Genomic DNA, 14,762 nt, shown 5'->3' with positions numbered 1-14,762 from the left:
CCTGCGCCGCCTTGGGAGCCGAGCGCGTCCTCCACAGCCGCCGGGTCGCCTTCCACGGCCGCAGAGAAGAAAACAGCCTCCGGCTCTTCTTGCCGCCCTTCTCAGTTGCTCCCATCTGTGCACCCGCGCCCCTCCCCCGCTGCCGCCGCCGCCGCCCGAGGGTGGCCTCGCGCTTCCCGGCCGCCGCGCGTCTGCAGGTGCCGGGCGGTCGCCGGGGTGGACGCGGCCGCCGGGGGAGGAGCTTGCGGCCGGGAGCTGGCGCGGGGCGGGGGGGCGTCTGCTCGCGCCCAGCGCGCGGGTGCGGGCGGCCGAGGCGTGGACGCTGCCGTGAGGCGCCCCTCAAGGAAGCTCGGGAGCGCCAGGCAGCTGTGCAGGTGAACGCTTCCGTCCCCGTCCTTCATTCAGAAGACGGCGGTGGAGTGCCAGGTACTGCTAGGCATCAGTAATTAACACCGGGATCCCCGGGGAGGCGCCCCAAATTACGAATGGTAAAATTGAAGCTCCGAGAGGTGAAGTCATCCGCCCATAGGGGCTAAATGGTGACAGTTCCCAAGTTCTGGGCTAACCATATTTTTTAATACCTTGCTATTGCCTCAGAATCCCACATTATATATATATTTTTAAATTGTTAAGTCTGACAGATATTCCTACCTTGCTCATACAACAGCTTATGAATCACTAATAATTATTTGAGAACCCAGTCTATGTCCAGGCACTTTTACCTACGTGCCATTAAACCTCACAGCACCCACCCGTGGGGTGGGAGGCATTTTCCCGGCTTCTCGTTGAGGAACCCGAAATGGCAGAGCTGAGGCTGCCGCTGCCCCCACCATGTTGTCTCTGTCGTGATTTTGCTTGTTATTTGGAGTGTCTGAGAGGAAGATCCAAACCAAGATCCCTTAACACTTGCTGGCTGCAATAAGTGTAGCCAGTATTTATGGGGTGCTTTTTATGTGTCAGATTGTACATACGTTACCTTATTTAACCCTCCCAATGACACTCATGGGAGAGAAATTATTAATCCACACTTGACAGGTAAAAAAAAACCAGGGAGGGCAGGTTATACATATAAAACCTTAATAAAGGGTATATGTCGAGTGGGATCATGAAATTGCCATTTTTTAAGGCCCAAACAAATATCACACAAGAGCTTCACTTGGTGATCAAAATTAAAATGGAGGCAGATGAAATGTGAGTGCCTCCAGACGTGTTACACTAGAGAAAGACACATCAGCTTTGTAATAGTTTAGCCACAAATGCACAACAACCTGAATCTAATCATAAGGAAATCTAAGATAAACCCCAAGTAAGGACTGCACTTTAAAAGTGGGGCTGGTTCAGTATTCTTCAAAAGTGTCAATGTCATAAAGATGAAGAAAGGCTGTGGAGATATTCTAGATTAAAGAAGGCTAAAGAGGGGCACCTGGGTGGCTCAGTTGGTTAAGCATCTGCATTCAGCTCAGGTCATGATTCCAGAGTCCTGGGATAGAGCATGAGTCCAGCCGCCTCCCCCCCCCCCCCCATAGAGGCCCTCCATTCCCCATCAGGCTCCCTGCTCAATGGGGAGCCTGCTTCTCCCTCTGCCTGCCTCTCCCCCACCCCTGCTTGTACTGTGGTTATGTAAGAAAATAACCCTATTTTAAGGAAATACACATTAAGGTATTTAGGAATAAAGGGCCATGATGCATTCAACTTAGCTTTAAATGGTTGATAAAAGTATTGGGGTGGGGCAAGTGATAAAGCAAATGCAGCAAAATGTAAATAATTGGTGAATCTGGATAATGAGTACATGGGTATATTTCGTACTATTGTTATTTTTGCAACTTTCTATAAGTTTGAAATTTATTCCCAAGTAAAATGGTAAAAAACGTAAGTTCTAAGTCCATAGAAAAAGAAAATAAAATGGCAAGAATCACTCTACTTGATATTACTCTATAGTTATCAAAACAGTGTGATGTTGACAGAGGGAGAGACACATAGGTCAATGAAACAGAATAAAGAACCCAGAAATAGACCCACATAAATGTGCCCAAGTGATTTCTGACAATGGTGTGAAAGCAATCCAATGGAGGAAAAATAGCTTTTTCAACAAGTGATATGAGAACAATTGGATGTCCATTGGCCAAAAATTGAACCTTAACCTAAACCTCATACTTTATACAAAAATCAAGTCAAATAGATTGCAAACTTAAGTATAAAATATAAAACTATAAAAGTTTTAGAAAAATAGGATAAAATCTTCTAGAATCTGCAGCTATGCAAAGAGTTCTTAGACATGTTGCTAAAAGCATGATCTATAAGAGGAAAAATTGGTAAATCGAACCTTATCAAAATTAAGTACTTTTGGTCTGTGAAAGACCCTGTTAAGAGGATGAAAAGATAGGCTACATACAGACTGGGCAAAACTACTTGCAAACCACATATCTAACAAAGGACTAGTATTTATCATAAATAAAGAATTCTCAAAATTCAACATTAAAAAAATCCAATTAGAAAATATGCAAAAGGCATGAACAGATGTTTTACTAAGGAGGATATACAGATGTCAAATAAGCACATGAAAAGATATGCAGCATCATTAACCATTAAGAAAATACAGATTCAAACCACAATGAGATATCACTACACACCTTATCAGAAGGCTAAAATGAAATATAGTGGCAACACCAAATGCTGGAAAGGATGTACAAGAAGAAACTAGATCAGTCATACATTGCTAGTAGGAATGCAAAATGGTACAGATACTCTGGAAAACAGGTTAGCAGTTTCTTATTAAACTCAACAAACAACTACTATGAGACCGGGAATTGCACTCTTGGGTAAATATCCCAGAAATAAGGAAAACTTATGTTCACACAAAACTGTATACACGAATGTTCATAACAGTTCTATTCCTAATGGCCAAAAATGGAAACAACCCAGATGTCCTTTAATGGGTGAATGATTGAACAAGCTGTGGTACCTCCACACCACACAATAATACTGACCAATGAAAAGTAACAAACTATCGATATAGGCAACTACAGAAATCTCCACGGAATTGTGTTGACTAAAAAAAAGCCAATCCCAAAAGGTTTCATACTGTATGATTCCATTTATATAACTTCCTTGAAATGGCAAAGTTATAGAAATTGAGAACAGGTTGCCAGGAAAGAGGGAGAAAGTTGTGCCTATAAAAGAGCAACACAAAGAACCCTGTGGTGATGGAACTGTTCTGTACCTTGACTGTACTGATGTCAACATACTGGTTTTGATATTAGACTATAGTTTCACACAGTGTTCCCATTATGTAAAAATGGGTAAAAGTGATTGTGGGATCTGTTTTATTTTTTACAACTGCATGTAAACCTATAATCATTTTTTTAATAAGTTTAATTTTTTAAAAAAGTTCCATATCTACAATTTGATATCATTCGTTCCAATATCTAAAAGAAAGTTGGGCCAGGATTCAATATAGATCCATGCCTTCATGGCTACACTCAACCATGTCATGACTCCTGGATCACAATAGGAAGCCAAGGATCATCTGGTAGGTGTTGGGGAGGACTTCAAAGGTGACAGAAGCACAGAGACCCAGGTAGGTCAGTGAAGGCTAAATGTTTGGTATGAGGCCCTTAGTGGTCTAGATAAATGACACTCTAATTATAGGGAAGCCCTATTTTATTCTTTCTCTAATCCAGAAGAATCGTAAGATATGAAATAAGGAAGGAAAGTGGAAGAGACTGGGAAGAGAATAGAAATTGAGAGTATCCTCTCTCTCTCTATCAGCAATAAGCTGACTTTTCTTCTCTACCAACCTTTATTCTCCATGGCATCCAGACTAAAGTCTGAAGACATAGGCCCTAGAACAAGTGATGTAATTAATAACACTGCTCAGAAATAGTGGCCACGTGCCACCAACTAATACCCTAGACTAGGGTTGCCCTCTGCTCCTGGGTCTTCCTACCTGGCCTTGGGGTTAGGACACCTGGAATCTAGTCCTGGTTACCCAAATGGTCTATAAAATATTTGTTATGTCCCTTCTCCTCTTAGCTTACTATTTTCATCACCACCACCACCCTCATTCTCTTTAGTGTAGGGGATCTAACCAGAGGATCTAAAACTTTCCTTCTGGGATCTGCCACCACCTTTCCCTGTATGTCCTGACTCTCACTAACTGGTTTTGGGATTTTGCTAAGTGATAGCAGCCCCAGTAGGCCTGGCTTAGAGACTCGTCTTTTTCTTCCATTGCCCTCGCATGTCCAGTGGACTGAAGCAGCAACTTGGAGGGGCCTATTTGCTCACTACTTGGATTTCACAGGCCAGGGCAGGATGAGAGAGACATTCTTTGGCTTGCCCTTTTAGTCCAAACATCATGTGATTTCATGGCACTCCTCCAGCTCAGAGCTGAAACCAGTCCAAAAGCCTCTGGCTCCCACAGTCACAGCTTGCTCCAGGCAGATCCAGTGGGGAGCCTTCTCCACAGTCCCTGGGGTCCATGGGAAAAGAATGCAGCCTGAAAGAAGATCTTCTATGTAGAAACCCCCAAGTACCCTAAGGCACATTCATGAGCACTAGCAACATGGAATTTTTTTTCAAATGTCAAAAATGTAAAACAAGCCCACTTATTTGTACATCTGGATCACTGGGCATAGGAAAAAAAAACAAAACAAAACAAAAAACATAAAGGAAAGAAACCTTGAATTCCATTCCTGTCATTGTGTTTACAGAGCTAAGTCCAGAAATATGAATGACAGTCCTCAAAGTCAATGGGATGCAAGATTCTCGTGTGTGTGTGTGTGTGTGTGTGTGAAGGGGAGAAGGGGCTGGTAGAAAGAACCTAGGTTCTCCAGATAGGCAGAGCTGTGTGAATCCTAGCTCTGCCACTTACCAACTTGCCCAGCTTATCTAAGTCTCAGTTTCCCCTTCTGTAAGATGGAGACAGTAAACAGCTCCTACCTCAGAGGGTTGCAATGCTTTATTATTACATGATGGACCCAACAGGCAAAATAAGTGGTAGTTTATTATAATACTGTGTCCATTTAGAGAGTCAATGATGGATTTTAAAAGAATGGCATCTTTTTTTTTTTTTTTTGCAATGAATAAATGTGTGTGTATGTATCTATGGAGAAAGAAATAAAAAGGTCTTGTTGCCCATCCTCCCTTACAGAAAGCTCCAGAATATGAATGAAACTGTCTACCCTAAAGACATCTCGGGTTGTCTTTGGAACCATTAGAATTAATGGTGGTGTTTCTCGTTACCCTAGTGGCAGTGCTATTATTAGTGTAGGAAACAATTAAGGGCAGTCTCCACTTAAACTTATTTTTCAATCTAAAGTTCTCCAAGTGTACAGCATTATGGTATAGTCAAGATTTAAGGAGTGATACCGAAAGGATCCCAGCCATGACATTTTCAGCAGTGGGACCTTGTGTAAGAGGAGGAGAAACTGCTTGTGTGAAATGTTTTCAGGGCTTCCAAGAAATTAGTTTCAATTATCTTTTGCTGCATAACAAATCACCCCAAAACTTAATGGCTTAAAACAACAAGAATCATTTATTTTGCCATTTGGGCAGAGCTCAAAGGCGACAGCTCATTTCTGCTCGACAGGATGTCATCTGGGGTTGTTCAGGGCTTGAAGGTCAGCTTCTCAGGTGGCTCACCCACATAGCTACCAAGATGGTGCTGGCTGTCAGCTGAGTGCTCAGCCAAGAGTCTCAATTCTTCTCCACATGGTTGCTTGGACTTCCTCACAAGACAGTGGCTGAGTTCCAAAAGGGAGGAAGCTGAAACTGCTGGGCTTCTCACAAAGATTTGTGAGAAAAGTTCCCAGATGCCTTGGCACAAATGTTCCCAAAAAGTGCTTCCTGCACATTCTATTAGTCAAATCAGTCACAGGCTCAACTGTTCTAGAGAGAAGTCATAAGCTCTACCTCTTAATGGGAGGACCTGGCAGGCCTGTACAAGGAGGGCAGAATTATTTGAGGTCATCTTCAGGGACAAGCTAGCCTGGGCCCCCACCTGCCAAAGAATAACCCCAACCAGCAGGTGAATGCCCAGGGTCTCCTAATTAGCGATCAGCTTACCCTCAGGAAATTGGGGTTTTGCAAGAGGCCCATGAAATGGGGAAATGGGCACAGATAGGGGTAATCATTCAAGGGCAAAACTATAATATCATAGATTAAAACCATAAGAAACCTTTTTTGAGCACCTTCGGTGCTCAAACTAAATCTTCTGATTTTCTCTCCCACTGAGTAATATGAAAAGAGCACCAGGCTTGGCCTCAAAGACCTGGGCTGAATCTAGTTTACTTGTCATTTTAGTGCTCTTGAAAAAGTCACATAATTCCTCTGAGCCTCACTTTCCTCATCTGTAAATTGAGGATAATATTTGCTTTACCCTGTTCACAATAGGGCAATTCCAATTATCCTGGAACGTAGAGATTCCATGAAAGCACGTGTGAATGTACTCTGTCTATAAAAATCTAATAAGTTACTTAGCAAGTGTTTTATTAACAAACGGTGCACTGACTTTCAATATCTCAGAACTTTAAAGGGAAAAAAACCTCTGGACTTCACTTTCTGCAAAATCTGTGCCTGGATGAGGGTGGATTGAATCCATTGCCTAAGATGCAGACTTGTCACGGCAAATGGCGGGCGCAAAGATGGGGTGAGGTGGGAAATTGAAAAGAAGTACAAAGTCCAGAGTGGAGTTTGTGTGCCTACCTCATGCAATAGAATGTTACTATAATGTGCCTTGTTAGAGTACTAATTCAGCCCCTCAAAAATGCTGATTCATTTTTAAATTGACCTAAAAATATAAATGATGTCTGTTGAGAGAGGTATATGGCATGGCTATTAAAAGCAATGACTCTGGTGCCACCCTGTCCTGCCTCTACAGTTTACTGAAGAGTAATGTTAGCAAATTGCATTAACATCTCTGCACCTCATTTTCTTATCTGTAAATGGAGATAATAGGGCTCACCTCCTAGGTCTGTTGTGAGGACTGAACGAGTCATTATATATAAAGACTCAGGGGGCGCCTGGGTGGCGCAGTCGTTAAGCGTCTGCCTTCGGCTCAGGGCGTGATCCCGGCGTAATGGGATCGAGCCCCACATCAGGCTCCTCTGCTATGAGCCTGCTTCTTCCTCTCCCACTCCTCCTGCTTGTGCTCCCTCTCTCGCTGGCTGTCTCTATCTCTGTCAAATAAATAAATAAAATCTTTAAAAAAAAAAAAAAAAGACTCAGAACTGCACCTAGCAATAAATACGTGTGAGCTATTATTTTTGTTAATACTCCATGCTGGGCACAGTGCTAAGGGCTTTACAAACGTGACTTATCTATTTATAGCACTCTATAAGCATCAGCTAATCACCTACTGTATGTCAGATACTATTCAATGCTCCTAGGATTCATGAGGAATGAATCAGATAATGATTCCTGTTCTATGGAGCTTACATTCTATTGGAGGATGGGAGAGACAGATAATAAACAATAGGCAAAATAAGTAGGTAAGCTTTGAAGTTTGACCAAAGATATAAGTGTATGGGTAAAAGAAAAAATAGATCAGGATGGGGGGACTAGGAATGTTGGTCCAGGAAGGAGGAGCAGGAGTAGGTTGCGGTTTGGGGGAGTTTTGTTTCTTTTTTAAATAGGCACCACACCCAGCATGGAGCCCAAAGTGGAGTCTGAACTCACGATTCTGAGATCAAGACCTGAGCTGAAATCAAAATTCTGACTTGAGCCACCCAGGCACCCCAGGTTGCAGTTTTAAATAGGGTAATCACAGTAGACCTGATTGAGAGAGAAAGTTTGAGCAAAGACGTGAAGGAAGAGAAAGAAGTCAACTAAGCAGGTACCTGAGGAAGAGCATTCCAGGTAGAAGGAACAGAGGAGTAAAGGCCTTGCATTGGGTCTGAGTCTGGTAGGTTTGAGGAACAGCAGGAGACAAGAGCGGATGGAGTGGAGAGAGCAAGGAAGGCTGCTGTTGAAGAAGAGGAGGTTGGGAGCTGGCAGGGGTGAGGAATCAGGTAGAGTCTGGTTGCTACTAGGCTATCACTTTTCCTCTTGAGTAAAATGGAGTCAATGGCCAATGACGGGAATGATTACTATTGTGTTCATTAATGAAGAAACTGGGGCAGAGAAAGCTTAACTAACCACACAGTTATGCAACTAGGAAATGAATAGTTGGGATTCTTATCCTACAGATTCTTATTCTTTCTCTGGGGCATAGAAGGATGATACAAATGGGGCAGGGAAATTAAACACTGAGGAAATCATGGCTTGCATATCCTTCTCTGTAAAATGAAGGGATTGAATCAATGATCTTGAAAGTCTAAACACAATGGTTTATTTTTCATTGGCCTCCAGAGAACAGATGGACTAAAAGTCACAGGAGACATAGGTGTGACAGCCATTATTCTTGCTTGGCCAATTGACCCTAATCTTGTGTACCCACAAGACCTCACGCATAGCTCTGTCATGGCTCTTTCCATATTGTATTGAAAAAATGTGCTTGAAGATCTGTCTTTCCTCCGTAGACTAAGCTCCCCATTTTTGCATCTGACACACAGCTTATTATTCATGGGATTCTCTGCCCTCAGCACCAGACTTGGAAAGGAGGTGGTTCTCAATAAAGATATATTAATTCTGGTTTAATTTTACATCAGAACAAAGGGATGTTACTACAGGAGAGTGGTGAACATGACGTAGTGCTGAGAATAGCAGCCGTACAAAGTCACTACCACTCAAGGCTGGAAGGGCAGGACAGACATTACACGTATCCAGGGGCTGGGCTTACCAGGCAGAAGCCAGAATTGAGGTGATGCCTTGGAGAAGAAACATCCTCTGCCAGAGATGATCAAGAAATGTTTTTTTTTTTAAAGATTTTTATTTATTTATGTGACAGAGAGACAGCCAGCGAGAGAGGGAACACAGCAGGGGGAGTGGGAGAGGAAGAAGCAGGCTCATAGCGGAGGAGCCCGATGTGGGACTCGATCCCGGTACGCCGGGATCACGCCCTGAGCCGAAGGCAGACGCTTTAACGACTGCGCTACCCAGGCGCCCCTCAAGAAATGTTTTTAACCTATAACTTAATATGCAGCCCAACCTAGTCCAGAAAACCCCCCATTTCCATCCAGAAAACCCCCCATTTCCAAGGAGCTTTTCCAGAAATCCTCCTTCCCTATCTTTTCCATCATGTCTGGAACTTAAGGGCAGTGGAGAAGAGTGATCAAAGGAACAGAACGGATCACTTCTGAGTAACCCTGGGTGATTTACTAGCTTCTCTGTGCCTTGGTTTTCTCTTCTGTAAAATTGGGAAAATAATATCTGTCTCAGGGGGATACTTTGAAGATAAAATATGAAATCACCTTTATAAAGCATCTAGACTTGTCTGACATAAAGCATGTCTCAGACTATACTAATCCTCACCTTCCTCTTTTGAGGGACACAAACATGCTGTAACAAAAGGTTTTTGTACTCAACTCTTTTCTGTTAGAGAAGAGCTTTTGTGTGGAGACTGGAAAATCTATCAAAGGGCAAAGGAACGTTCTGAAAATTTTTGCTCCATAGCTCAGAGTTTAAATGTATACCTTAGTGGACGGGAAATGAAGTATGGGGTGAGTGGTTACCTATAGACTTGTAGTTGGGAAGCTTTCAAGGTAGAGAAAGGACAGGGCCATGGGAATCATGGACAGGGCCTGAGGGAGGGTGATTTGGGGGTTCCTCCCTTCTTTCTTCAATTTCCTTGTCAGAAGCCTTTTTGAAAATGACAACCCAGTTGTGTGATTATAAATGATTTTTTTCTTCATGTCTATTTCTTTTTATTTTTTTTTCAAGCTTTCTTTGGATGAATCTTAACTTGTATAATAAGGAAGAAAAAAATAGTATCAAGTGTTGGGCCCATTGCAAAAAGAAGACTTTGTTAGGGCAGCTTTAAAATGGGTGGTGATAGGGGCGCCTGGGTGGCTCAGTCGATTGAGCATCCGAATCTTGACTTCAACTCAGGTCATGATCTTGGGGTTGTGGGGCTGAGCACCATGCAGAGACCCACGCCAAGTCCCACCCTCAGCACAGAGTCTGCTGTCCCTCTCCTCCCCCTTCTGCTCCTCACCTTGCTCAGGCACTCACTTGCTCTCTCTCTTTCTCTAAAATAGATATGTTTTTAAAAATGGGTGGTGAAAGGTGAATGGGAATAAGGTGGGCTTCACTAAGGACTCAGCTGCCACTCATGGGATAGCAGCCTCATCCGGTGGGTTTACAAACCTCACCTCTTCTGCTGGAGCGTGCCTTTGCAAGTTAGGATCTTGGTGTGATTCCTTCAGGAAAAGCCTGTATGCTTTTGAAGCTTAAAATGTGTACATGCTCCCCTTGTTTGGTTAAAGTTAAAATCAGAGTTCTTAACACCACTCTATTGGCTGTGTGTTGTTGTTATCATATTAAATCACTTTTGTGACAGAGATAGCTGGTGCTCACCAATGCCCACACTTCGCTCCTTCCTGGGCAAGCAGGTAAACTACTTTCCCAGCCTAACTTGCAGTTGATTGTGGCCATGTGATGAGTCTGGCCAAGGGAATGGGGGAGAAATGATATCCACCACGTTGAGGCCTGGCCTCTGAAACCTTTTCAAGCTCTCTTCCTTCAAGCATAGGCTGGCTGGAGTCAGAGGATCCCGTAGCTGACTTTGAAGTCCTGCATGATGGTAGAGCTTCCATTTGGAGGCAGTCTGGACTCCTGAATGAGTGCATGAAACCAATCACTCCCCTTCTCCATCCATCACATTGGCCTGCGATGTGAGCAAGAAGCACCTTTGCCATGTCCAGCCACTGAGACCTGCAGATGTTTGTTAGAGCAGTTAGAATCCTTATTAATGCACCTACAGAGGCTGCACACAGAGAAATATTGGACTCCAAGGGCTATCCCTGGCAACATGATGCCAGATGGACACTCCAAGGGAAGATGAGCTGGAGCTGTATATCAACATCTCCCAAGGGGCCACAGAAAAACAAATAAGATTATTTGATGTAACCTCTAAGAACAAATTTCCCTGATATACATTCGTGGTTAATGTTTCCCTCTTTTATGAATAACTACCTCTGCTTCTTATTATCACCTGTGGGTTGTTAATGATAATAGAGAAACTGAACTGGGCGAATAGAGTGAAAGGTCTTGCAAAGTGGAGGAGGGTCTTGACAATATGAATATTCGAGAGAGCTTATTCTATGAGCTTGACTTAAAATGTTGGGTTGCCTTCTACGATACTGACACGCCTCCATAAATTCTTCCTTTCTTTAAACAACTACCTTGAACACATACTGCACTAGCCCCCTGGACACAACTCTAAACAATAAACAACTGAACAAGTATGGTTCTTTTTTTTTTTTTTTAAAGATTTTATTTATTTATTTGACAGAGATAGAGACAGCCAGCGAGAGAGGGAACACAAGCAGGGGGAGTGGGAGAGGAAGAAGCAGGCTCCTAGCGGAGGAGCCTGATGTGGGGCTCGATCCCATAACGCCGGGATCACGCCCTGAGCTGGAAGCAGACGCTTAACCGCTGTGCCACCCAGGCGCCCCGACAAGTATGGTTCTTTTACTGAAGGACCTTGCAGTCCAAAAGAGGAGAAAGACATTTAACACTCCATCACCCAAACAGATAATCATGTGAGTGGAACACGTGCTGGGAAAGAAAAGCCCAGCATACTAGCACTGCTAGAACATATAATTGGGGTGGGGAGAGTGATAATTAAAACTCAACAAGAGGTAAAGTCTCCCTAAGAAAATGACATTAACTTCGGGACCCACAGAATGACCAGTTGTCCCAGGGGAAAATATTCAAGGCATAGGAAACAAACACCAACGTAGGAAGGGGACAGTTACTACTCATAAGAACCAGCACTGCATCATTTTATGTGTCAGGTAGTGAGCTAAACACTTTGCATATTCGTGCATTTAATTCTTCTGGCAACCTTATGAGGTAAGTACAATTATTATTTTCACTTTACAAATGAAGAAACTGGGACACAGAAATGTTAATTCCTTGCTAATGAGTGGCAAAGGAAGACTCTGAACTCCAGCGATCTGGCCATAGAGTTTGTACTCTTAATCACAGTGGTTACTGGGACTTCGTGCATTGTAGGTGGGAACAGAGAAGACCTGGGTGCCTAAAGCTTGGTGAGAGATGCGGAAGGTGGCACAAGGTGAAGTAGGAGGGATATGGATTTGGGACTCCTTTTATGGACCGGGTTGGGGGAAGCTATGGCATGCACTAAAGGGTCATTAAAGTATCCTAAAATTCCATAAGCCTTCCTGGTGTTTGTTTTTTCCACATGAACTTGGTGACCGTGAACTTTGGGAGTCATCATAACTGAGTGACTGGGGAGGCAGTCCCGTCTCGTTAGCAGCTCACACGGCCTTCCAGCCATGACTTCTTCCCTAAGGAGCTGCCGTCTGGCTGATCTGCTTGGGGACACCTGGGCATCCTACCAATGTGATCGAAGTTCCTGCTGCTCTGAGAAGTAAGTTTTGCTGATGTTGCCTCTGTTCCCTCAAAGAGCCTGATACACCCCCCAGGTGAGTCCAGGGTGAGCAGCCTGCATCTGCCAGCACAACTGTACCCTTGTGTGTCCCCTCACAGTTGACAAGGCTTGCACCTGTCTTGCAGGCATGGGCGGAGATGCAAGGGAAATCAAAGCTTCTTGAGCTACACTGTCCAATCACGTATCCACTAGATATGTGTGACTATTTACATTTAATTAATGCAATTAAATAACTTAAAAATCCACTTCTCTGTTGAACTGGCCATATTTCAAGGGCTCAATAGCCACATGTGGCTAGTGGCTACTGTATTGGACAGCAGAGTTACAGAATGTTTCTGTCATTGAAGAAAGTTCTATTGGATAGCACTACTCCAGAAACATGATTCATGCCCATTGGGCTCATCTCAAGATCTCTAACCATGACGGACGCTGCGTGTGTTTTATTCTGAAGCCTATTTTTTTTTCCTTTTCTTTTCAGTACCTATTCCTATCACACTGTGTTTCATGCCCATTTATGATGATTCTTTCTCATTCAACTAATGTACACTGAACATTTACTGTTGTTAAACTCTATGCTGGATACTCAAATAAGCAGAACTATTATTTTGCTAAGAAATTTTAATGATGAGAGCAAAAAGTGTTTGAAATATAAACATACTGGACTATCCCTTCTTTTGTGGACTCGTGGGTGGTCACTAAAACCCCAGGCAATTTACCTAACCTCTCTGAGCCTCATCCCACTGTTGTGAAGATTAAATGAGATCATGTGTGAAAAACACTTAGTAAATAACAAATAGTAACCATTATTGTTCACATTATCATCATCATCACCCCAGTTGGCAGGGAACACAGTGGGAACTCAGCTCTATCCATAATGGGATACTTGTAACTGTTATAGGCCTTCCTTGTTTAGATTTCTCTTCTTTTATAGCATTTGGTCACATGCCTTAATTCTGCCTTGGGCCGTTCATCACAGCTCTTTGATATCTGAAAAATCTGCACTCTTGTCCCTTCCCCACACCCAGCCCTTCACACCCTTCACCAGGTCCTTCACCTTCACACCCTCCTTCTCCTTCTATGCCCTTTTCACTCTCTAAATATTTTCTTCTTTCACAACATCTTTATAAAAAGCAGAGCCCAGAATTTTCCCAAGTATTTCAGATACTGCCCAAATACTGGATATTCAATGTCTACAAAGATACATGGCTATAAGAAGGGATTCATTAAACATTTTTAAAAATATTAAAAAGTGCATTAAAAAACTTACAAAGGTTTTACTTCCTCAGCTAAATTTTGAAATGTAAATGTAAGACTAAGTTCATATCTACTACACATATGCACATTTTTAACATAAATGCCATTATAATCTACATATGTTCATATTTTTCACTAATGTTGTATCTGGAAATATTTCCAGGGCTGAGTACAATGATATAATGACCTCCATTAATCTGAACACAATAAATACTACATTTCTATTATAGGAGCTAAGATTATTTCAGTTGTTTTTGAGGGAGTGGGAGATTTTTTAACATTAGGCTAGGGTAGAGTCTAGAGTAGAGTCATCTAAAATCTCAAATTTTTTTCCATAACAATTGTGACTGAGCCAAGTTCCTCCCATTCTATACTTCTGCAAATGATTTTTTTTTTAAACTTAAATGTGGGACTTGGCATTCATTTCCATTAAATTGCATTTATTGTTCTGATCTAGACTCAAAGTCTTTTGAAATCTTGATTCTTTTATCCAGACAGTGATCACTCCCAGCTGTAAAGTAAATATGATTTTACTTCCATCTAAGTCACAGAAGCATCCAAGGCCAAGAAGACAGGCCTGTCTATGATGAAAAAAGTGTGACCTTGCTCCACATACATGAATCTGTTTCCCCTTCCACTGATTTTTGCCAAGAGTCTTGTTCTGGAACCACATGTTCTATGGGATCCGACCCTTTCTTTGCTTTCCCTCTTCTTTCATTTTAGGTCTCCCCATTTAGACTGAAACCAAAAGACAGTCAAGCACGGTAAGAGAGAATGTATCAGTGTACTTTACTCCCTAACAGCTTTGGTGACAAAACAAAATTCAATACAGGAGGAGTCTGAAATGATAGAGGTAAAATAGGGCTTGGGTCCACTGAAGAATCCAATTGAAAATTAAATCTAGATCAGAAACTCATTTGATGAATATATCACTTATTAATCATATCCCTGGTCTGGAGATGAAAGAGAAGTGACACCCACTCTTTATAAAGAA

General features: G+C 42.6%; 1 protein-coding gene across 2 annotated transcripts in view; it reads right to left on the bottom strand.

Annotated features, from left to right (window-relative positions):
- DNAJC6 (DnaJ heat shock protein family (Hsp40) member C6) overlaps positions 1-176 on the bottom strand; it is a 140,803-nt gene extending 140,627 nt beyond the window's left edge. The window contains exon 1 of one of the 2 annotated variants that reach the window (XM_045802128.2): positions 1-176. In XM_045802128.2, coding sequence (XP_045658084.2) covers positions 1-115 — 115 coding nt within the window. In that variant the 5' untranslated portion in view covers positions 116-176. The other variant, XM_045802127.2, reaches the window with a different exon arrangement.
- Positions 177-14,762: the final 14,586 nt, after the last annotated feature.

Source organism: Ursus americanus, chromosome 12 (genome assembly GCF_024610735.1).
Source record: "Ursus americanus isolate L20-20 chromosome 12, mUrsAme1.1.p, whole genome shotgun sequence".
Taxonomy (NCBI): Eukaryota; Metazoa; Chordata; class Mammalia; order Carnivora; family Ursidae; genus Ursus; species Ursus americanus.
This window is presented reverse-complemented; position numbering and strand designations above follow the sequence as displayed.